This window comes from Crinia signifera, chromosome 8, assembly GCF_055691185.1.
Source record: "Crinia signifera chromosome 8, ASM5569118v1, whole genome shotgun sequence".
NCBI classification, from domain to species: Eukaryota; Metazoa; Chordata; class Amphibia; order Anura; family Myobatrachidae; genus Crinia; species Crinia signifera.
The window spans coordinates 144,450,738-144,476,938 of record NC_139224.1 but is presented as its reverse complement, the minus strand read 5'-3'; the positions used below and the strand labels follow the sequence as shown (position 1 = coordinate 144,476,938).

Below are 26,201 nucleotides of genomic sequence, written 5' to 3'. Positions count from 1 at the left end.
AGTGTATTATTAAAACAACCTCCGATTGGTCAGAATTGCTTTGTGCTAAAGTTGTACCTAAACGCAAATGCTGCCAGAAAATACTTCCGGTGACTTTGTGGGTCAAGTCTCTCAGCGCACAGAAATACGATACCATAATGGCACGCAGTGGGCGGTCCCAGCTGGCATTAAATCACAAGAGCCCACCACCACTTTTAGACCCAAAACCCAGATCTGACCCGGGACACTGAGCATGGGTTGGAGACTAGTTTTATTTCAATTACCCCCCTTTCACTCCAGCAGATGGATCCGGGTTATTCCCAGGTTGTCCTCATTCACACTGAACCCAGGTCTTCCAGTGAACCAGGTCTTCAGTATAACAGTGGACACTAGGGCAAGAAGTTAACTCCGAACTCTACTGAGCCCGCCAATAGCTCCTTCTAGGAATGACCTTGGTCACGCCTTTGACACCGGAGGCTACCCAGATCACACATGAGAATAACCCTGGTACAGTCAAGCCCTGCAAGTGTTACCCGGGTGGACCCATTCACACAGACTTTGGACCTGGGTTTACTCAGCCATTACCCAAGTCCAAATAGCTCTATGAAAGGGCCCTATTAGGGTCAACACGCATTGGGTCGACATCTGAAATAGGTTGACCAAATTGTAAGGGTCGACAAACATTAGGTAGACAGTCAAAAGGTTGACATGAGTTTTTCACACCTATTATTTTAGCCGACGGGCTGTATAGGTGAGGCGGTTCATTTAGATGTGTCCATGTCGACTGTCGACATTCCGTGGGGGGCCCGACAACTGAAATCATCAGGTCAACCATCCCATTGTCAACCTAATGCTCGTGTCGACCTGCCAACCCATGGAATACCCATGTCTACCTATTTCAGTTGTCGGTCAAAGGACAGTCGACCTCCAGTGGTCAACCCAAAGCACGTTGACCGAAACTGTGTCTTGTTCAAAATAAACTTTTTTTCCCCCATTAAAAATATGTTGAATCATTTTGATGACCAAGATCCGCATGTAGATAAATCACTGCGATCCACGTTTCAGTAATACCGCAAGTACACGGTTATTTACTAGGTTTGTGGATATATGGATTTGCTCTTGTAAATACCTCAATGCCTGCCTCTGCCGACACAAGCAATATAGGGGGCAGCATAGAGATCGTTTCACTAGACTCCTGCTAGAATCATCACTTACCCTATAATATATGACACTGAGCACTCAGAGACTGGATTCTTTAGAAATACAGAAATGGGTACATTCTAAATATTGCCATGAAACCCAGCAGCAGAAAATAGTCAGAAAGTTAAAAGACAGTCCTATGTTGATAGATACACGCATAAATATGCAAAAAGAGGTTCAGAGGGTGCTCTAAATAAATCTTTAAATTTTTAATAAATAAAAATTCAATAAAATATTGGTCAGCAAATAAAATTCCAGTAGAACAATACAGTGGAGTACTTTTGTACTGTATTGTTCCATTGGGATTTTATTTGCTGACCAATATTTTATTGAATTTACATTTTTTTTTTTTAAATGTAAAGATTTATTTAGAGCGCCCTCTGAACCTCTTTTTGCATCTGTAAAACTCTGGACCCATCGAACAGAGGTCCCTACAGAGGCGCTGCTCCACTTTAGTAGAGTGCGCAGATTGGGATACCCATTCTCTACACACACAAAGAAATATTACTGGATAAAACATTAGGCTAGACTAGAAAACTAGAGTGGGGAATCTCCTCTCTCGGATTGCGGGTCACCTGCGTATTACACAACAGTGACCATGTGTATCGCCATCATTAACCGATGACACAAAGTAAATCACAGCTCATACAACAGCAGAATAAAAAAAATGGTGAAAAAGCCATACAAGCCTTTTATTAGCAAACGTCCCCTTACTGTTAGGAATGGTCAGTGTGCATGAACAATTGCACGTGTGTGGTAAATCGGAAGTGGATTGTGCTGATGGAGTATGGTTTAGTGCAATTGATTTATTTTTTGGGAGATTCTAACTGGAAGAAACCCACTGGTGATTAGTCCGGTTCTCAAGTCAGCCCCGGATGAAAATTCCCTACAATAAAAGGGCATTCTAGGGGAATGCAAAGTATCTGCACCCTTTGTAGCATCTATTGTGCGATCATCAAACCCTCCCCCCCCCCTTGTCGGTAATCCCCCCTCAAGGCCTTAATCAGTTATGTAAATACTGCCCTTCCCCCCTCCTCCTCCCAGTGCATCTGCTCAGGGTCCTCCAGGAGATGCTCGCCCTATCCTGAACCACAGGGCGTTAACCCCCGCACTACTGCACTGACACAGATTTATAAAAAAGGACCAAGAACAACACAGCAAGAGACAAAAAGCCATGACCTGGAATCCAGCCCATCAGCCATTATAGCTGCAGCTATACACATACGGACCACGGCGGCAGCATCTCCGTTACAATGGGAACACAGGAGGTTTATTCAGGAAGATACACACACACACACACACGTCAAAAAAATCTGAAGCAACAATAAAAAAAAATAAAGATAAAAAAATGACCATCTTCCAACAAGAGCCAAAACCACCCAATCATCGGCTTCCTACCTAATTACATCCCTACATAACATTACATATTGCCTTCCTTTACTTTCATATTCTATTTACATTACTGTGTGACCATATCATACAACCCCCCCCCCCCCTCCCCCTCCACACCCTCTGCAATCTGGTTGGACCAATATACAACAGCTAGCACCTATACTTGTGTATCAGTGCCCATTTCCCTATAGATAATAGGATTGGGGTTCCAGATGACTCGCTGACAGTTGGGATCCCGACGGTCAGTACATGGACTACTCAACTGCCCGACAGTCGAGATCCCGACCAACAGGGGACAGGATCCCTTGTGGGGGTCCACAACCACCATACAGGGAGAATAGAACGTATGGTGATCGAAGTATGTCACAGAGCCCAGTGACCCCCATCAACGCGCTCCCCTCCCTGTCGGCATACCAGCAGACAGGTCACGACCGTTGGCAAGTCATACCAAACCTTAAGATTGTGACTTCTATGTCTGTCTGTTACCAAGTCTTGTTCTAGTAGGGTCAATTCACTATTGTCAATGTGTTCAGACATCCCAACATGCAATGGTTCTCAGATAGCGGCATAGATTGGGCAGTATGGATGGTGTAATGGTTAGCATTACTGCCTTACAGCACTGAGGTCATGGATTTGATTCCCACCATGGCCCTAACTGTGCGGAGTTTGTATATTCTCCCCGTGCTTGTGTGGGTTTCCTCTGGGTACTCCGGTTTCCTCCCACAATCCAAAAATATACTGGTAGGCCAATTGGCTCACAACAAAATTAACCCTAGAATGTCTGTGTGCATGTACATGTGGTAGGGAATATAGATTGTAAGCTCCACTGGGACAGGGACTGATGTGAATGTTCAAATATCCTCTGTAAAGCGCTGCGGAATATGTATGCGCTATATAAGAAACAGTTAATAAAATAAATAAATAAATAGGAGGTATCTTCTTCGAGTGGAGAACTCGCTCATAGCAACTAATCAGCTTCTGGCATTGTAAATATTGCTATACAACCAATGGCTATAAGCCAATTCCCCATCTTATCTTGTATGACAATATGGTTACTCCAATACAGTCAACTGCATCCAACCATTTCAGCAAATGGTCCAATCACCAAATACACAGCACTGTGCGGGACCACACATACCAGCATTTAAGAGATCTTGTATACAAACACACACACAGGCATACACTTCTGAATTCTCAACGTACCAAAATACGACCAAGGGCCGCTCATGGTGCATGGAGGGTAACAAAAGGGTCAACATATAGTAGCAGCAGATTTACCTGAGAGATTAATGACATCCCAGCTGTGCTCACCATGTGGTCAACACTTCCCACAAATGACGTTGAATAAATGAAGACCTACACGCCCAAAACCATTCTAGGATATAATTTTAACCACAAAAATACAATGACAATCAATGGTGTTAGTCCAGGCAGAAAGGCCTGGTGTGCATAGGGGGAAAAAAAGGGTATCCTGCCATTATCAAATCAATACCAGAGTTTCAGCAGTCAACTGTAAATAATAAATTGTATCTATTAAACACTTTTCTCCAATAATATCCAATGTGTTTTACGGAAACCAGGAACACAAGAATTTAACAGCCCTTCTGCGTCCTTGGTTCCAAGGATTACTACGCAGAAAAGCACCAGACCAGGCAGCCATCTTGGATGCACTGCACAGGATTACACTTGGAAGAAACGGCAATGCCTGGACGAGATGACAAAATGTGGGAGCTACATAATTTTTAAGCAGGACACATAAGCCATCAGGATCCATGCATTGGTCATCATACTGACGGGAGTAACAGGCAAAGCAGACATCTTGGGTAGGTTATATAGGATATAAATGGCAATAGAAGCAATACATGGATATAAGACCTATGGAGGGGGATCTAATTTTGGATTCCCAACACAGCCACCACTAGATGACGCCCAACATAGCAATACAATTATTGTTACACTTTGACATGATGAACTGCCGAGAGACATTTCAGCTATCGGCCCTCAGAGGTGGTGAGTGGATGTGTGTGACGTGAACCTTTTTGGGTGTCACAACAGCACTGTTGATGTTGTGACCAGCACTTTGGTTTTGAAGACTGGGAGCGCAAAATAACTGAATCGCCCCCAAGGTGAGGCAGCCATGTTGGACATGTTATAAAGGACACTGACGGCAAGATAAGAAATACAGGTTTAAAAAGACATACGGGTAAAAAAAAAAAAAAAAAAAAAAAAAAAAAAGACACCCACTGATAATAGTTCCACATGTTCCTCTTGCCCATAACACCAGGTAAGGCAGCCATCTTGGGTGCATAACACAAGTTCCAATAAGGGTGGTCAAGCAACTAGGTGCGTGAAACTTCAGGATTACGGTTCCTCCTCCTTTCACACAGGTGGCTGGTTCCATATTATGGGCTTATCAGACACCTCACAAGAGCACAAGTGGCCAAAAAGTGACTGCGAGGCAGCCATCTCCTGTACAATCTGATACTTTAGGAACCCTACTGTCCTCACCGTGTTTTCAATGTTCCATCTCTCTGGAGCCAAGGACTTCTGCAGCAGTGCTAGACAGGAGCTAGGAATAACTACTAGAAAACCACTTCTAAAAAGAGGCCCATTCTGAGAGGAACCATATTAGGGCACCTAAAAGATGGATTCACTCTCATTAAGTGGGTAAAAGGCTCACTTGAAAATTGCTAATATCTCCTTAAAAAGATTTCTGGGAAGTCTAGAATGGGCACGGCTACCACAAGGCTGAAATCTGATTTCACGCACATGAATAGGAGCTGGGGCATCCTGTTTTCAGAATTTGATTCACAAGAGAACCAGTCCTCAAATTACCAGTAGCAGATGGTCTGGGGGCTCACAGGCCCTTCCAGAGCCAGCATGGACTGCTGGCTAGCAGCCAGGAGCACTTAGGTCTCTGTCACAAACATCTTTACACCAGTTGCAGCCATGCATTACTCCCTGATCACCGTTGGATAAACGGAACCTTGTGTCACATATATAGGGATCACTGTCCTACAGCTAAAGCAGGGCTGGCACGTATGGGGATTAGAGTATGAGGACACAGAAGCAGATGAAGAAAGCTCATGCATTTTCTATGAAGGTTGTGCGATCTTCTAGTAAAACTGCAGCAACCTGTAGCAGTAAGACACTGGGACGATTCAATCGTCAGCAATAGGCAGCTGCGACACTCCTTAGATTTTAAACAGTAAAATCATTTTTGATGGGAGCCAATCAATCCATCAGTGTATTTTCAGATTGTGTGAGGAAACCGGAGTACCCGGAGGAAAATCACGCAAGCAAGTGGAGAACATAAAAACTCCACAGAGAGGCCATGGTGGGAATTGAACCCATGGCCTCCGTGCTGTGAGGCAGTAGCCAATATGCGGTCTAAAATAATAATAGTCATCACCCATGGAGTGAATATGACCCCAACACAAACTGTATGGACAACAGCTTTGCAAACACAATTAAACTGTTTTTAAACAGATTTGACAAAGTAAAAAAAGAAGGGCGCCCTTTACGTAGTTTGCATAGTGGTGTATTGAGAATACCAAAACACCACTATGCTGGCTATGTAAAGTACGTAGTTGGAGCTCTGCTAATACATAATGGGTCATATCCTTACTATCCACGTCATACCCCCATTATGCACGTGGGCGTGGAGTTAATTTTATAAAGTGTGGCAAGTGGATCCGCGTCCCCTCGCCACACTTCGGGCTCGGTGGCTCGCTGCACTCGCCACACTTTATAAAAGTATCTCTACGTCCACGTGGATAATGGGGGTATGACATGGATAGTGGGCTTATGATTGTGTTAGTGGGGGGGGGGGGGGGGGGGTGTGTGTGTGTGTGTGTGTGTGTGTGTGTGTGTGTGTGTGTGTGTGGCGCAGAGCGAACTATAGATTGTAAGCTTGCAGCAGGGCACTCCTACCTCCAAGTCTGTCTGTTACCCAGTTTGTTTTATCACTGTCTACTATTGTAAAGCGCAACGGAATCTGTTGCGCTATATAAGAAACTGCAAATAAATAAATAATAGTGGCCAATCACAGGCCTTCGGTACTAAACACTGGAGAGTGATCAAGTGCCAGCCAATCAGCGCCTAACTGCCTTAATACAGGCCGAGATTGAACAATGACATGATACTGTAGGAGTGGATTGGTTGGTACTATGTGGCGATGGGGGGGTATATAATTTAAGCCTTTAAATGTCGATAGCAGTTTGCCCCTTCACCTGACTGGTCAATGCCGGAGTAAAAAGTGCTCCCTATATTCTCCCTCCCACCATCCCCGACTGGCCAATGACAGTCACCTCTCGTCTATGATGGCCACTGCATTGCACGTGTATATCCAACATTTTTCCCGTGCTGCCCCCTTTCACTGGAACTTACTCTCACTGACCTTGCAAAGCTTCAAACTAGACAGTGAAAACCCACCTACTCAAAGCACACCCTTCTGCATAACTTAGTACCAAGGCCTTTATCCTTCCCATCTGCCTTGGCCATCCCCACCATCAGCCCCTGCCGACACTGTACTGTTTGACGTTACACTGTTGACCAGGAGTGTTTCAATTGTTACACAGGAAATTTTAGCTCCCAGGTGATTCAATTCCCACAAGTATACCTGAGACTGTACCCATCAGATTTCAGTGCGCACCCTCCAGAGGTGAGAGCAGAATTGGGATTGAGGGATAGTGGAGTGTGTTGGGCATTGCAACTGGCACTTAGTCTTCAACTATATTGTGCATAACAGTTGCCATCCTGGGAATTTACTGAATTGATAAATGGCCACTTACAAATTGAATCCCCCCCCCCCCCCCCCCTCTTTGATGGTGACAATTACCTCACATTTTAACCACACCCATTACGGACAAGTGCACAGAATCTACATAGAGAAACATAAGCAGCAGAGAATGGGTCAATACTGAAGAGCTCAGATTTTCAGCACGTACAGTTTGTACAGGAGCAACAGCATCTCAACCACAAGCCAATACACCGCACAAGCTCACAAATACAGAACTGTCGAAGCACATAGCGTCCATAATAGTATTGGGTGCATCCATCACTAGTGTTCCGAACTGCCTCTGGAAGCAACATCAGCACAAGAACTGTTCATTTGGGTTGTCACACATTGGGTTTCCATGGGCGACTACACTACACACAATCCCAACAAATGGTCAGCAGGAGTGGTTTAAAGCACACCAACACTGGACTACATTGTAGTGCAAACACGTTCTATGCTAAGAACTACGGCGCTACTTCCAGGCAGCCAAGGTATGGAGGAAGAACGGTATCGGGACAATTGTATGGTGTGGCCTGGGCTTCTTACTCCCAGTAAAGGTAATCTTGAAGTTGACCAGCCTGAAAGCCAGGTCTCATTACCCAACATTGGTGCTCGACATCCCTGAATTCTTAGGGCTGAATGGACATAAACCCCTGCATCCTTGTTAATATACAGAGATCCATTCCTTCCAATGGCAACACATTATACACCCTCACACCCCAGTGGACAGGACGCGGACACCATCAAAAAGCACTTTCAGGAGTAGTTCACCACCAGTGCTACAGATCCTGTGTTACACTCCACAGCTTTATGTAGCAATAGTAAACTGAAGCGCTTACACAACAGACCCACACATAAGGAGGATGATCAGTTATAATGCTGATTATTATCACACTGATGTTACAAAGCAACCCATCAAATATGCAGATCTAAAAAGTTCTCATTCTATGAAACTAAAAGGTCTTTACATTAATACTCGGTTTAGTGCAAGCTTCTCATATTTGCGCATTCATTTAGTGTAAAAACATCCATTTGAGTCAATGGCAAGTCAGTCACAGAATTTAAGACACAAAATAAGTTATTTCCCCTTATATAAGGATTGCACAGCCCTTCCCCACCACCTCTGAATCAGCCTGTACTGGACAATTTACTACACAGCAACTGTCACAGTCGCTGTGACGCTGCCATATTTGTAACAGAAATTTTGGGGTTCTCTCACAGCAACGGCACTCCAATGGTTTAAGAAAAAGGTTTGCTAGGCAATTTTCACACCTATTTTGACAAATTGCCTTTGCACTCAAAGGGTTAACCACAATGACGCTATATAAATGATATAGGGAAGTCCTCTTAGACATGCAACCAATACACTCTAAAAATATAAACAGAGTCAAATGTAATTACAATGATCTGTACATAGGCGGTCCCAACACATTGCAATATATTGGAGTGCAACGACTGGAGGTCTCAATCACAGAGGTGCATAGCTATATGGATGCAGAACATATACATACTAAATAAACAGCAAGGAGTGCTTTCAAAACAGTAAATAGAAAGCTCCAATTTGGCCCTTATGTCCCCCGAGCCTGTGCACAGCTAGGATGTGCGCGCTGGAGGAAGGATGGGAAGTTCAGTCTATAACCCTAATCTCCTGGATTCTTCTCTGTCCCCAGATGCTTGCTGGAGGGGGGAGGGGAGACCCGGCTCATTTTTATCTGCACCGCACAAAAGAATTTCATGTCTACCTTTGTCCCAACATACTTCACACACACCTCCACATACACAATTTACATTATAATATGTATCAACTCAATTGCACACTGTAGTCACTGCCAACAAAAGTAACATATTTTTATACTACCGCAGCCAAAAAGAAGCTGAACATGTCATTCTTCCAACCATCTTTCATAACGTAACTTCACTTATTGCTAGGATTTCTCACTATTGCTAAAGGCCCCGTCGCTTCTAATACAATTATGTGATCACAATATTTTTGGATGGTAAGGGCATCGGTCCTCAGTCCAAGGTAGACGACAAATGGTACATATATTCAGGTTGAGACCAGGACGGCCAACTAGCTGCATCAGCCCAAAACGTCCTATTAGTCTCATTCCAATGCTGGCCAGGCCTGAAGGTATCACGGTGAATAATGACTGCATTTGCCGGTGAGCTGCTAGAGAGATCTAGCTGTACCCCAACACGTTTGTACTGTATATCAAACAGTGACCCAAACAGCTGTGAAAGGTACTTAAGGCCTCCATACACTTATCCGCAACGTACCTCGTATATGCGGTCCTTCAGCATATGATGTATCATATACAACCCTCAGCAAGTAGTGCCATATCCTAAAAATCTTAGGTGCAGCATTTGCGATCCCCCTCGCCCAATGGCCACGGGTCCGGGAATCAGAGGTTTGGCACATAAGGCCCGATGCGTCAAAATCGGGTGAAAAGGGCCCAAAATCGTATGGGCACCTTTACAGGACCTTTATATCAATAGGAAAAAGTTTTTTGATTTATAAAAAAAAAAAAAAAAAAAAAAAAAAAAACACCCTGTCCTTTAAACAAATAGAAAAAAAAAAACGCAATAAAATACCAGATCTGCCAGTACATGGCCAAATGGTTTATTATTATGATTTATCTAGCATTACCATATAAACTGCGCTGTAGAGAACATTTAATAACGCACATCAGTCACTGCCCCATTGGACAATCGAAAGTTAAAGTCTGTAACAAACCAACAATTCTATAACGGTCTGCAGCCAAATTAGCCTACAAATACGGTTTTTAGTTGAAGTCAATCTTCTCCAGATACTGGAATTATCAGCATATGGGACAGCTCTGCTTAATTATACCACCCAACAATTATTTAAAAACATTCTACTAATGTACAATAATATTTTCTCTTTTTGATATATATATATATATATATATATATATATATATATATATATATATATAGATAGATAGATAGATAGATAGATAGATAGATAGATAGAGAGATATATATATATATATATATATATACTTCTTATGTACTCTTTTATTTTATAATGTGTATCTTTAATCAAAACACATCATAGGCCAAATTCCAAGACCTATGTACACACAAGATGACATTTCAGACCATTAGCCAGTGATGTCACCAGTGATTAGCTGCAGTCTTTTTGATTCTAAAATCACCTTTATTATATATAGCAGAAAAACAAAAACCAATAATAAAAAAAAAAAAAAAAAAAAAAGGTGCACGGGGCTAAACAAGAGCTACTATTCCCTGGATAGACAAAACTGCCGTATTTCTAGGAACGTCCATCCTGTTAGAAATTACCTTGGGAATTGTCCCTTCCTCTCCCATCAATTCCTACAGACCCCACTCCCTAATCCTTTAAAGGAAAAAAAGGCAATTAAGAGTGAGGCATTTGTATGGTCACGGAATGGTTATTGCCATCCATCCATATATACACACAGCCACTTACAGCATTAATCATCATGTGTATATACACTGGCGAAAACATAGAAAGCCATTTAGAGTGCTTTATAAGGCGCTAACAGAAGTGCTTTCATCATTTGTGCCCCCCCATAAGGTCATGTCCGATACGTAATTGCCAACAATTTCAAATTCAAAAAGTATAGGTGATTATACTTCACATGCCACTCCAAAATAAAAATCCACAATACTTGTAATTACCGCAGCTAACTAATATCTTGTTAGATGGGTTGTTTGGGAGGATTAGTGCTACACAAATCACAATTAGAATCTCAGTTTTAGGGAAGAATTCAATTCCGGGTCACGACTGTCGGGACGTCACGACAGTTGTGACCCTGGCCCACCCAACTTATATACTGAGATTCAGTGTCCCACATGCCGTATGCCGGAAAGGGGGCGTGGCTGCGAGAAATGGCTGTGGATGGTCGAGATACACCCGACGGATGTTCCCGGGAAAAAAGGGGCCCGACTGCTTTTAAACTTGGGTCCGTTCTGCTGAGATGCCTGTTCAATGCAGTCGGGAAAGACAGCATTGAATAGGCACTTGCCGCTATCTCCCTCGTTGGAAATAGGGGTGGGGGATTGAATACTCCCCTTAGTGCATTTACCTCAGTATATAGCATCAGTGACTAAATGTCACTTTGTCAGAAGTTCTTATGTAATAAAAACAAATAAATTGCAACAAGGTTTCCAAAATGTACGTGAAGTTTGCATGCAGCAGAACGGGAGAGGAACCTGCAATTTGACATAATAATCGATATAATAATTTGCTTAGCGACACAAGCTAGTCACAGCACCTCATGAGTCCGCCATGGTCACTGCTGCAATTGGACAGACTTAAGGGCAAGTTGTAGTATATAGCGGATCTACGAACCACCAATGGTCGAACGCTTAAATATGGTTGGCGGGAACGTGGCTGACAGATTTTTCACGTGTTTTTTTGGTGTCTATGTCGACACGGACACTGTTATGAGTGTACCACTGCACCCACCATGCATAGGGCACGGCACCTCGCTGTGCTTGGCACACTATTTTATTCTACCTTTATGTTCACTGGGGTGGTACAAGTCGGTTAAAACAAAAAACATCATCAATCTGTCGACTGATACGCTCTTGGGGTACCAATAAAAAAAAAAAACACCACCATCATCAATAATCCTTAGGGTGACATGGACTATAGTGGTCAACATGGTTTTTAAAAGGATTTTTTTTTTTTTACCCTACCATCCACTAGGCGAGGAGGGAGAATAAATAGTGCCCAAAGCATGGTGCGAGGGGAGCGGCACAGTTATATGGTGTACATGTCGAAGTAAGCCAACAGACACCCATGTCAACTTTTTTCACCTCAGCCCATAGTCCTTGTCAACCTTTTATAGGTGTTGACCTATGGCCTGCCGACACAATGTATGTCGCTCTACAATGGGTCGACCCAATGGCCCATGCAACGTCAGGCAGAACGGATTTTTTTCTGCACAACAGGGACACCGGGTAAGTTACTACGGAATGTTTACACTTACAAAGTATCCAGTAGTTGCACAATTGTTTCCACTAAGGAGGGACAAGTGATTCATGCGTGTACAGGGAATCCAGCAAACACTCATCAGCAGGTATTGGCTGTTTGCTTTATAAAGCAGAGAGGATTAGTGCGAGTGCACACACCCACCTGCCCAACAGGTCCTGTGGGAACTGAAAGACAGGGCCTTCCCTCTGCATGTACTGGTCACACTGCATGCACAATAAGGCTGTGCAGATCCAGTCCAAGAGCCTTAATAATTGCACCTTTGGCCAACGCAAAGTTGCACAGCTATCCACAAAGCCAATTTCACAAAGAGAACTAGATCATTTATACATTCATTTATAGTAGAGGTCATAATGGGGAGGGACATACAGAGGTGTCGTCCTACGTCGTTGCTGCAGTCACAGTAGACTGTTCTTCTAATTGCACCGAATTGGTTATTACATCCAGGGGTCTTTTTCTGCATTTTCTACCCAACATTATGTAAATAAGGTGCACAAGCAGACACTGCTGATTAAAAGGATATGTGGCATACCTATATTCCGCATGCAACTGCACCCAATACAAAATGCTATGTTAACATTGCTTGCAAAGACCTAATGGTCTCTAATTGAGACTTGATTTTAAAGAGGACAATTTTTTCTCAAATGGGCAAAACCATGCTGCAGTGCAGGTGGGCAGATGTAACATGTGCAGAGAAGAGAGCGAGATAGATTTGAGTTATTTGGTTTCTGTGCAGGGTAAATATTGGCTGTTTTAGACTTGCATTGCAATTTACATTTCAGTTTGAACACACCTCGCTCAAATCTAACTCTCTATGCACATGTTACATCTGCCCCACCTGCAGTGCAGCATGGTTTTGTCCATAGACATTACTCAGCGTGCACTAGACTCAGTGGTCTTCAGTCAGGATGAGCGAACCTCAAGCAAAAGGAACTAACAGTTGAGGCAGAAATGGCAGCCACATTGTACTGAAGGTAGCAACTTAATCCACATCTGCCATATAGGAGGACACCTGTGTGCAGAGACTAGCTAATCCCCCCCCACCCCCCTCCCCCATCCCATCCAGTCCCCACACAAAATACTAGTGTCCTATGCACAGTGCAAATGAACACACACATTTTATTAATCCATTCAGCATGGAAGGGATCCAGGAAATGGTCAGAATGTGTCCAGCAGGACAGTTGCAACTTCTAACCAGGTGAAACCCACCAGCAGAATATTACAGCTAAAATCCAGGAGTGTCAGGTTTTGGGAAGCCTAGCATTCCTGACAACACAAAGCTGTTAATTAGCAGACGGCTTGGCCCCCTTGTGAAAGGAGGATGATAGCAGGGCAGGGGTGTTCCAGTCTGGTTCACTGATTTATTACTGTCAGTTACCTCCCATGTAAAAGAGGCTTTTTGTTCTTGGCAGTGTGGAGGCACAGAATTGCAAATGTGAAGGGCTGTGGGTCCCCTTTGTTTCCTTGACCAAGAACAATAAATGCAGATAACTCAGGTTTATGAGCTGGGTCCCCTCCCTGAGCCAGATCTACAACCTTTGGTCGCTGGGACACATGAAAAGCCACAAATTAGAGAAGGGAACATATTGGTTTCAGCAACATATGCCAAGAAATCCTTAGGAGAAACAGACAAAAAATTAGCTAAACATTGCTATAAATGGGGGAGATGCAAGACCTCAAGCGTTCCCAATGCATCTGCGCACGCGCGCTCAAGCATTCCCAATGCATCTTCGCACCCGCGCTCAAGCATTCCCAATGCATCTGCGCACCCGCGCTCAAGCATTCCCAATGCATCTGCGCACCCGCGCTCAAGCATTCCCAATGCATCTGCGCACCTGCGCTCAAGCATTCCCAATGCATCTGCGCACCCTCACTGCATCTGCATAAGCCTGTTCTGGCCTAAAGTGAAAGCAAATCCAGGCCCAGAGGTTAGAGAGACCTTTTCTCAGTCAGAAGAACATGATTTATGGGCTATGTCACAGATTCAGCAATAAAGTGTTCAAGCCAGTAAAAAAGAATTTCATTTGAGCCACATAATCCCATTCTTAACCGGGTAACAGGTATTTACCCTGATGTAGAAACTGCTCAATGCCATTGGACGCCTATAAGTTACATGTGACGCTGCAGAGTGACCGAAGCACTCAGCTCACAGAGTATAGAGCCCACAGCGGATGGTTACTGCAGGCATTTGCCCGCCACTGGTGGACAGCGCATTGCAATGGAACCAATTCCAGCTTTGCAGTGCCAAACATCAACATCACTGCAAACACAACCAGGACAGGTAGCAATACATCACCCAGCCCTAGAGTTGGATGGTGGTGGTTACTTCCAGACAGCTGCATACGCTGTCCGCTCGTAGTAAGGATCAATGTGACAGGACCTACAAAAATGCGATTCTTAGGATTTTATTTATCCATGGGACTGTGTTTGGGTGGCTTGGGATGTAGCTCCAAGTATAAGCTCCCGGAGTCTCATTCCAGCGATTAGGACTGAATCCCCTCCAGTGTCCTGGAGTTATTCCTTCTAGGTTTATTTAATATCATACAGACCAGGCCATAATAATATTTCAATGTGGACAATATTACTGAAAGAGACAAATGTCACTTGGCTAAAGCTGTGTACACACGGTGCGATGTGCAAGGCAATGTTGACTACATTGTCAACATTGCCCAACAGGTTAGCCAGAAGCACACCATATACAGTACACTGTGAGCGATAGCAGTGCGCGTGGCTATTGCTAACATCGCCCGGCAGAATCGACCGTGCAGGCAAGACGATTTTGACTAAGCCGCATGCACGGCGTGTATTTGGGCGATGGCCAAATCGGCCTAGTCAAAATCGCCCATGCCTCGCACCGTGTACACCCCTTAGGAAACAAAACAAGCGTTTAACACAGGAAGGCCTCCTCAGGACTGGGCTCAATGGACTCAAATCAGCCCTTGGGCCAACTACCTTTTGCCCAAATCTCTTATATATATGAACTAAATTTACAGACCACTTGTGCAGCTTACAACCCAGAAATAAACCTATTCAATTCCACCCAAGTAGGGGTATAACGTGCTGATTAATTGATGGTTACGTTTCCGATTTATCATGTCAATTGATTTATTTTTATCAGTATAAACACACACACACACAAAATACTGTGCAAACGTTTTACGCAGTTCTGGAAAAAAGGCCACAAAATAATAATGCTTTCAGCAATAAAAGTGTTTGTTTCTTTTTATCATTTTAACAAAATACAAACTGAAAGAACAAATCAATATTCGGTGTAGCCATCTTTTGCCTTCAAAACAATCAATTCTTCTAGGAACACTGGCACAAACCCAGTGATTTTGTAAGACAAGTATGAATAACCAATTATACCAAACAGGTGATCGGAACATCATTTCCATTTGTAGGTTGAAACACAGTCATTAACTGAAACTGAAACGGCTGTGTCGGATCAGATGTGAGACATCATGCTTCGTTTATTTCGAAATTGGAAGAAGTCCAGCAGAGCCATCAGCTCGGGACTGGTAAAACCCAATTAGACCCATCGGCTGTTTGGGCAAGTCTACCAAGAAGAAGAAGTTGTTTTCATGGAAGAATTGTGGTTCTAGCGCAACACCTTCGACATGGAAATAAAGCCAAGCAACTCAACTATGCATTGAAACATAGGTAATAACAGGGGTGCAGAACAATGGCAGCAGCTGCTCTGGACTGATCAGTAAAAGTATGAAATATTTGGCTTTAATAGAAGGGCAGTCTGATCGCTGTATGTGCAGACAACAATGAAGCATGGTAGAGATTCCTGGCAATGTTGAGCCTGCATTTCAGCAAATGAAGTTTGGGATTAATGGCATCCTCAATGCTGAGAAATATAGGCAGCTACTAATCCATCATGCAGTACCATGAGAGGCTTCAAATTTATATCCTGCAACAAGACAACGACCCCAAACATACAGCTAGTGTTAGTTTAAGTGTCATCTTCAGGGTAAAGAAGAGAGTCCTGGAAGTGATTACATGGCCCCCACAGAGTCCTAATCTGAACATAGTCCGTCTGGGATTACATGAAGTGGCAGAAGGGTTTGAGAAGCGACATCCATAGAAGATCTGTAATTAGTTCTCCAAGAGGTTTGCAACAACATTCCTGTCGAGATCCTTCAAAACGGTTTGGTGTGATTGGTTAATAATAATGGATTACTATGATACAAAATCTCTGACTTTGGGCCCGATTCAGACTTGACGCGGGGGAGAGAAATTTTTCTTCCCTCCGGAAATAAAGTCAGTAAAAATTTACTTATTTGCCATGGAGGTTACCGTAAAGGGGGTGGGCGCCGGCGTCGGTCGCCCGCCCCGAGCATGCATTGGCGCAACTGCACCTCAGGGAAATGCAGTGTTTTCATGGGTAAGCCCATAAACAACTGGGTTCCCCTGCTCCAGCCCCATCTGCCCACCTCTGCGCATAATCCTCATGCGCAAAACCCCCACCATCAGACAAGGGGCCGAATTCTGACCCGAACGAACAGGGCTGAATCGGCCCCTTTGTGCAAGTGTACCTAGATGAATCGATGCCGTTTTGAAGGCAAAAGGATAGTCAGATCAAACGCTGATTTGATTTAGATGTTTCTTCTGTTCATTTACTTTACATTTTGCTAACTGATAAACTTAAACAATTTACGCTTCTATTTCTGAAAGCATTCTTATACTTTGCAGCATTTTATCCACACCTGCCTAGAACTTCTGCATAGATAGTACTTTAATAGGTCTCTCTATAATCTGTAACAGCACAGCTTGTTTGGTAATGAACAGGGACACCAATAGGAAGCACAAACAGCCGCCCCCTAAAAAAAACAGACTTACATAAGAATATTCAAAAACAGCAGGCCTGGGGCGCCCACTTTTATCATCCATACACACGGTCACACTAATGAATGTACTCTTATACAGTACCATCGGTCACACTGATCTTAGCTCCATGGCAGGTGCTGCCGCATTCAAAGACGGCCACCTACACCTGTTTGTGTGTCTGTGGAGGCATCTGTATGCAATGACATTCTGGTGACACTCCCACTGAAAGGACCATTTTAGCACGTGTCACTTTTCCAGAAGAATTTGGAAGTAGTGACACGGACACTGTAGGGTTTTTAAGAAATGTTCACATTCGCAGTTACAAAAAAAGAGATAGACAATAAAACAGGCATTGCGCGTGAGAATCAGGCCAGATGTATGTACAGACTATGCTTATATCACATCAAAACCAAGAAATACTGCAGTGTGTGTTACACTAGACTAGCGGCTGGGTCTGTACACTATTTCCAGAAAACAAGATTTAGAACACTGCCAGCACCGATTACTCTGAGCTCACAGTGTACAAGCTGCATAACCAGAATAAAATCTTACGCTCATGCACGCACAGAGGTATGCTTTTAGGTTACTTTAATATTATTCTAGGTACACCCCAGAACGATTTGGACTCAATTCCCCCCAATTTCGATACAATCTCAACCGACTGCATGTGAATGTTTTAGATCAGATTATGATCCGATGCGATGGTCGTTTGATCATTTTGCAGATCCGACTTCCTGAAGTCAATATTTGAAACCGACCACTTCAACTGGGTACAGAGTGGAATCGGATCGTGCGACCATCGTATGGTCGTCTCACGATCCTTCTGGTGTGTACTCTACATAAGATTGTTAGAAGCTCAGAGGTGCTACAATTAAAATCACTCCTGTATCCTTGAAATATTCTGCAATCACATTACTTTATTAATGGGTACAAACCATTTACCCCACAGTATATTGTGGTCGGCGCCAAAGTAGGAGTGATGGAGCCATCGGTCACAAGAGCCGCAAGAAACCAAAGCAGCCGATGGCTTCATCACTACTGTCATGGCAAGGGCTACACTACACTGCTGGGAAAATAGACCTGTGTTAAATGGGATGATTGTCCCAATTGCAACTCCCACCATCCCAATGCGAAAACATGGACGCAAAACAGACTCCGCATAAACCCAATATGCAAATCATGTGACCCAACGATGATGCTGGGGTTAACTCCTCCCCCATTTACAGCCAACATCTTCTCTACAGAGATATTTAGAAAGGAGACAAGCAATAGGCCTCTGACAGCGTGGAAGAGATAGTTACATAACAAAAGTCATATCACATCACGTTTTGTCAATTAATTACTGCACAGCTAATTGAAAAGAGTAACAAATCCACCTCTTTAAATCAAACTATTTCCATAATATAAATGAAAACTAAAAGACACTCTTCAGAGACACTATTTAACTCATCACATTAAATTCACAACGAAACCTGCAGAAATTGGGTCTCAATACGCAGCTTGGTCCCGCAACGATAACATTAAAGTCTTGGTACTGTAGTTGCTCAATTATATACAGTAGCCCTGCAACATTTCACCATACACACGGCATTACTTTATTGCTGTCCTTTAAGGACAGACCACTAAATACGTTGGCTACTCACATAGTCGTGAAATGCTTTTGCTTCACTTGAATGTTCACAGGTGTCTCTACGTTCTGGTGCTGCGCAGTACAGGTCCCAAAACACACTGTGTACAAGGGAGAGAGATAGAGTCAGTCCTTACAGTATCTACCCTTTATATCTCATCTGCTAAAATCCACATTAAGTTTTTAATTATACTATAATACAGCTATCACATGTAATAGATTTAACAATCCCTCCAAGTTGCACAATTGTGATGGCCTTGACACCTGCACCCTTTTTTTCATATTCAATATATCTCTGGAGGTTACAAAATATGGCTTCTAGGCTCATACCATGTCAACTGGAGGGAGGGGGAAGATGCTACAGTACGGGTCAGAGGGACTTTCCAAAGAATCTTTGATTATTGCATCATGTGCTATGCAACTGTGGTTGCCATAGTAGTCCACGGCCCCGAGCAGCAATTCAAAAACAAATAGTAAATACCAACAACTTGCCAAACCTAAACAAGTTATATTAAAAAAAAATAAAAAAAATGGGACTGCGGCATTGGTTAAGAATATACCACATTCTCATTGATAATGATTCAGCCTGTATGAATGACTACATTTTGCATCAAAGCTTTGGAGAAGTAAAAAGTAATAATGGTTTCGGAAGCCCCTAGTCTAGATCCAAACGTAGAGCAAAGTTCAATTGGTGTGGTAGGATACAAAGATTACAGAGATATGGACACCCTGTTGTGTGTTAAGGAGAGACAAATCCTCGTCTCCCCAGGAATCTAGGAGGCGACCGCCTGAACCCCCCTACTGGGTTAATCCTTGGCTAATCTCCGGCTCTCGTCACCAAGAATTTCTTCCCCCCAGGCAATAGCTATATAAAAATTTTGCTTAAGAACTGTAATGTGTAAATGTATAAATCAAAATGTATAACTAACAAATCGAAGGCTACAGATGAATGTCTACTCACCACCACCACGAGTGTAAAAAACCTGGAGGTTCACCCAACGTAATGTTCTTCTCCCACCTGATCTGTAATAGAAAGCGGAAAATTAGAACACTCTAGAACCAGGAAAAAGACAAAAAGGAAGACCTTCCCAAGCATAACTATTGTGTTAAGAACACTCCGCATATGTACTAAAGACATCTAGTTCTCACCTCAGACAGGAACGTCTGTGCAGATTTCTGGGCTCCGACATGAAGCAGATATTCATATACGTACAGCGCAAGCCTACAAAAGGTACCAAGAGTTAGAACATGAAAAACAGAAGACTGTTTCAAGAAAATCAGGTTAAGTTAGGATAGTGGAAACAGAGTGGGACAAAAAGCACTATGTAAACAGAGAGGGTAGCATAGAATGGGCCATGTCATGAGGACAGATTTGCTGAAGAAGGGAAGGCAGAGGTAAATGTAAAAGGGGGAAGGTCATCTGAAATAAACAGAAAGGAAACCAGAAAAGAGGGCAGGACTAAAGACACAGATCAGACTAGAGGAACAAGACCTTTAAATACAGTAAAAGGTAAACTAGAAAAAACTGATGGTGGAAGTACATGCAATCTCTTGCCAGAAAGTCTGATATTGGCCCAGATGCAGGATTTATTTATTACCAGTTTCTTATATATCGCACACATATTCCGCAGCGCTTTAAAGAGAATATTTGAACTTTGACATCAGTCCCTGCCATAGTGCAGCTCACAATCTACATTCCCTAACACATGTACACGCACACACACAGACATTCTAGGGTTAATTTGTTGGAAGCCAATTAGCCTACCAGTATATTTTTGGATTGTGGGAGGAAACCGGAGTACCCGAAGAAGGAAACCCGTGCAAGTAAGGGGAGAATATACAAACTCTGCACAGTTAGGGCCATGGTGAAATTGAACCGTGGACCTCAGTGCTGTGAGGCAGTAATGCTAACCATTACACCATCCATACTGCCCCTATAATCAGGCTTACCATACTAGCCCTTTAAACATTGACAAACGAGAATTATGCAGGTTCTGTACCTGAATAAAACAAGTTAAAATGCAGACTAAAAAGTCAGCCTGCCACAGAACCTGTGTAATTCAAGCATCCCACTTTAAATGGACAGTTAGGCAAGTCTATACATAAGTCAATAGCTTTACAAATACAGAACTGATCTGGTTTCTGAAGAAATCACTAGAGTAATGGTACCAATGGCCAACAGTGTGGGCAAGTGTAATGGGTTAGGGTGGGCTCTCTGTGCCCTTGTAAAGTAAAAATGTGGGTATACAAGACTATGATCCAATCTTCTGTCCAAAGTCATGGAAGATCAGGAGGCAGTCAACTGTGTTGATTGCGATAAGGAGTGCCATGTTCTGGTGGCAATACGTGCCATGTGGTGCCCGAATATGTCACTTTGCACACATTTCTTTTTGCCAGATTGCACGGCATGTAATAGGTGGGAAACCAAGGAGCTTCTAGTTTGGATGGGGAGGACCGCATAAGTGTGACTACAGTACATGGCGGTAGTATTCAATTGTTATATCACGCCTGATCTCCCGACTAAAGTGACAGGAGAACGTGAGGCAATATGTAATATAATGTTCATTCTAGCACCCACTATCTTTGAAAACCCATACAGTTCCTCTTCCCTGCCTGGTGTGTTGCTGTCTGCTGCAGTGCTTCTAGCACAGTGTGGTCTGTATATCAGCACTGATATGTAAACCAGACAGCGACATCCCAGGGAGGGAACAGGAACTGCATGGGTTTTCAAAGATAACAGGTGCTAGAAGATCTATTTTTTTTTTTTTTATATGGCACTCATGGTCAGGTTAAGCCACGCATTTGTGCAATTCAGCTCACCACCCCAGGTATAACGAGCTGAAATGCTGGTGAAAAACAATTGAATAACACCCAATAAGTTACACTGGACAGATAGACCACTCCACATGCTCCACATCTTGGAAACAGCACATCACAGTGAAAGTGGCTTCATATGCAATAAACCTATAGTAGAGGCCGTACGATCACAAGCTCCGATCCACACCAGAATGCATGTGATTTGCCACTTTATAGCAGATTATCCAAATGCATCAGAATCGGATGAAATCGGCCAAAATCGCATAAGTGTATGGGCACCTTAATACAATACTGTTTATCAATGCAGGTGAAAATGGTAAACTGCATGGGAGCAATTCAATTGTTTATCGCCCAAAATCTAAAGGTCTGAGTGCTACGCAATTAGTTGTTTTAAAAAAAAAAAATAATTAGTACCGCTTGTCACAACCAGACAGTACAGATGTAGCAGAATAAAATGGTTAAACCCGGTCAAAGTGTAAACACACTGAACTCATCAACACAGGGGGCTCCAAAACTAAAATGAGTGCCCCTGCAGGTCAGCATGCCCAACGAAGCAACAATTGAATTGCTCCACCTTTGACGGCCATGGGGAAAACTCTTGAACTCCCCGCAATGTGTGGGCAGGGATAGGGAGACACTTTCTATTTTCTCAGACACCAGAGGGGAGGGAAATTACAAAACAGGCATGTTTGAGCAGGGGGGTGAAATAGGGAGCCACCAGAGATCACTATGGGGGGGGGAAATAGGGAGACACCAGATATCACTAAGGGGGGGGGGAGATAGGGAGACGCCAGAGATCACTAAGGGGGGGGGGGGGATAGAGAGACACCAGAGATCACTAAGGGGGGGGGGGGGAGAGAGATAGGGAGACACCAGAGATCACTAAGGGGGGAGGGGGGAGAGATAGGGAGACACCAGAGATCACTAAGGGGGGAGGGGGGAGAGATAGGGAGACACCAGAGATCACTAAGGGGGGAGGGGGGAGAGATAGGGAGACACCAGAGATCACTAAGGGGGGAGGGGGGGAATAGGGAGACACCAGAGATCACTAAGGGGGGAGGGGGGAATAGGGAGACACCAGAGATCACTAAGGGGGGAGGGGGGGAATAGGGAGACACCAGAGATCACAAAGGGGGGGGGGGGGGAAATAGGGAGCCACCAGAGATCACAAAGGGGGGGGGGGGGGTGAAATAGGGAGCCACCAAAGATCACAAAGGGGGGGGGGGGTGTGAAATAGGGAGCCACCAGAGATCACTAAGGGGGGGGGGGGGTGAAATAGGGAGCCACCAGAGATCACTAAGGGGGAGGGGGGGAGATAGGGAGACGCCAGAGATCACTAAGGGGGGGGGGGGGGGGGGAGAGATAGGGAGACACCAGAGATCACTAAGGGGGGGGGGGGATAGAGAGACACCAGAGATCACTAACAGGGGGGGGGATAGGGAGACACCAGAGATCACTAACAGGGGGGGGGGGATAGGGAGACACCAGAGATCACTAACGGGGGGGGGGGATAGAGAGACACCAGAGATCACTAACGGGGGGGGGGGGGATAGAGAGACACCAGAGATCACTAACGGGGGGGGGGGGGGGGGAATAGGGAGACACCAGAGATCACTAACAGGGGGGGGGAATAGGGAGACACCAGAGATCACTAACAGGGGGGGGGGGATAGGGAGACACCAGAGATCACTAGGGGGGGGGGGGGATAGGGAGACACCAGAGATCACTAGGGGGGGGGGGGGATAGGGAGACACCAGAGATCACTAGGGGGGGGGGGGATAGGGAGACACTAGAGATCACTAGGGGGGGGGGGGGGATAGGGAGACACTAGAGATCACTAGGGGGGGGGGATAGGGAGACACTAGAGATCACTAGGGGGGGGGGATAGGGAGACACTAGAGATCACTAGGGGGGGGGGGGGGATAGGGAGACACCAGAGATCACTAGGGGGGGGGGGGATAGGGAGACACCAGAGATCACTAAGGGGGGGATAGGGAGACACCAGATATCAGTAAAAGGGGGATAGGGAGACACCAGATATCAGTAAGAGGGGGATAGGGATACACCAGAGATCAGTGAGGGGAAAGGGGGGGGGGTGTTGGGTGACACCAGGGATAAGAGTGTGTGTCTGGGGGGGGGATAGGGAGACACCAGAGATCACTAAGGGGGGGGGGGAATAGGGAGACACCAGAGATCACTAAGGGGGGGGGGGGGGGGGGGGGGGAATAGGGAGACACCAGAGATCACTAAGGGGGGGGGGGGGAATAGGGAGACACCAGAGATCACTAAGGGGGGGGGGGGGGAATAGGGAGACACCAGAGATCACTAAGGGGGGATAGGGAGACACCAGATATCAGTAAGAGGGGGATAGGGAGACACCAGATATCAGTAAGAGGGGGATAGGGATACACCAGAGATCAGTGAGGGGAAAGGGGGGGGGGGGGGGTGTTGGGTGACACCAGGGATAAGAGTGTGTGTCTGGGGGGGGGGGGGGGGGGGATAGGGAGACACCACAAAGGGACAGCCGAAGGAGAGCGGAAGACAGGGATAACCTCTCCCCCACATCCCCAGCCCAGGCCCCGCTTACTTCTCCCGGGCCTGCCCGTCTGACGGCACCGCTGAGCCTTTCCCCTTCGCGAACATGACGAGCGGGCGGCCTGCAGGGGCCAGCGACTCCCGGTCCGGGGAAGCGGAGCGCTAGGTCCGTGCTGCGGAGGGCTGGCGGCGCGTGTGTCCCCGGTCGGCGTGTGCAGTGTGTGCGGGGAGCGGTCAGTGCTGCTGCCGGGTCCTCCTCACACTGCGCGCTCTGCTGCCGGCCCCATCTCCCGCTGATGCTGCTGCTGTGTCTAACGTGTGTCCGGGGCCTGAGCCATGTCCCCCAGTGCCCGGGCTGCTGTGTGTGTATGTGCTGGGAACGTGTCCTGGAGGAGGAGGAGTCCGGACCTTCCGCTGCCCCTCACCCACCCGGCCGGCCAATGGGAGGGGGAGTCACAGTCACTGTGCTGCTGCTGCGGCTGCTGCTGGGGATATTCTGTGTGTGTCACCCATTGTGTGCTGTTGTGTGTCACCCATGGTGTGCTGCTGTATACTACTTCATAGTGCATATATCACTGTGTATACTGTGTGTCACCCATAGTGTACCGCTGTATACCACTACACATATCTGCTGTGTATACGGTGTGTCGGTCATCGGCTGTGTATACTGTGTGTCACCCATGGTGTGCTACTGTATACCTCTTCCCATATCTGCTGAGCATACTGTCACCCATGATTTCCTGCTGTATACTATTACACATATCTTCTGTGTATACTGTGTGTCACCGATCTGCTGTGTATACTGTGTGTCACTTATGGTGCACTGCTATAAGCCACTTCACATATCACTGTGTATACTGTGTGTCACCCATGGTTTGCTGCTGTGTATACTATGTGTCACGCATGGTGTGCTGCTGTGTATACTGTGTGTCACCTATGGTGTGCTGCTGTATACTGTGTGTCACCCATGTGTGTGTCATGTATTACACATCTTTGCTATGTATAACTGTCACCCATTGTGTGCTGCATTGTGTAATACACATTTTTCTGTGTAGTGTATACTGTGTTGTCAGCACTGTGTATATTGGGATGGATACAGCTGGGATACTATAAAATAATATATAGTGACATAAAAGTAGTCACGCACAAACCAGTGTGTGAGTTTCCAAGTGTTACTGCAGATTGTGTATACACAGCACTGATTTGGTTTCTTGTCTGTGTGTGTATAATATATATATATATATATATATATTTATTTATTCACACATACACACTATTGTTAAGCCCCTATATGCTGCAGCCACAAGGAAGATGCAGGGAGGGTTAAGCACTGATCTAATACTGCAGGGCTGCTATAGAAGAGCCTGCCTGCCTGCTACATGACTGATCACAATAGTTACTTCTGTCTGGCAGCGCTCTGTATATACTAAGATCACTCACCCTCTAATCTGGGATTCACACAGAAGCCCAGATATTATTTGTTCATGATTATTGACTATAGCACAGATTTGCCTCTTGGGGTTACTAAAATGAGATCCAGTATTATGTGATCATTTCCCTCCCTCTGAGGCACCGATCCCCCTTTCTCCTGCTAATGGTGGTACTGCCTCTTTAAGTGAAGCAAGCTACAGCTTCCTGTCTCTTTAAATTGGCTGAGGCTCAGGGTTCTCCGATTGGTTGCTTCTCAAGGGGAGACTTGAAACTGTCTGCCCGGCCCGACTGTGAGTGCTGCTGCTGTTCCAAGAACAGACTCTACCCCCCACAATGCTACAGCACTGTCCAGGGAGGATGGTGGGGGGGGAGGGCTTGCCTGCTGGAAAGAGACTCATAGTAGTGAGAGACATCATTCTGTCAGTGAGACTGACTTTTAATTAGACTGCTTTAAACACTGCATTACTATGTGCACAGAACCATAGCTAGGCATTGCAACCTGTGGCTCTCTAGGCTAGTTGCAGTGTTACTACTACAAGTCCCAGCGGTGCCACCAACCAATGTGAGGATAAAGAAAGGGAAGACGTAAGAGCAGAGAGAGAGAT

The 26,201-nt window shown here is 45.0% G+C and overlaps 1 protein-coding gene across 2 annotated transcripts in view; it reads right to left on the bottom strand.

Moving 5' to 3' along the window:
• Positions 1-24,637, bottom strand: part of SSBP3 (single stranded DNA binding protein 3) — a 42,325-nt gene extending 17,688 nt beyond the window's left edge. The window contains exons 1-4 of one of the 2 annotated variants that reach the window (XM_083157328.1): positions 24,218-24,637; positions 19,963-20,035; positions 19,775-19,836; positions 18,830-18,914 (exon numbers count right to left, since the gene is read on the bottom strand). In XM_083157328.1, the coding sequence (XP_083013454.1) occupies positions 18,830-18,914; positions 19,775-19,836; positions 19,963-20,035; positions 24,218-24,273 (276 nt within the window). In that variant the 5' untranslated portion in view covers positions 24,274-24,637. The remainder of the gene's footprint in view (positions 1-18,829; positions 18,915-19,774; positions 19,837-19,962; positions 20,036-24,217) is intronic. The other variant, XM_083157327.1, reaches the window with a different exon arrangement.
• Positions 24,638-26,201: the final 1,564 nt, after the last annotated feature.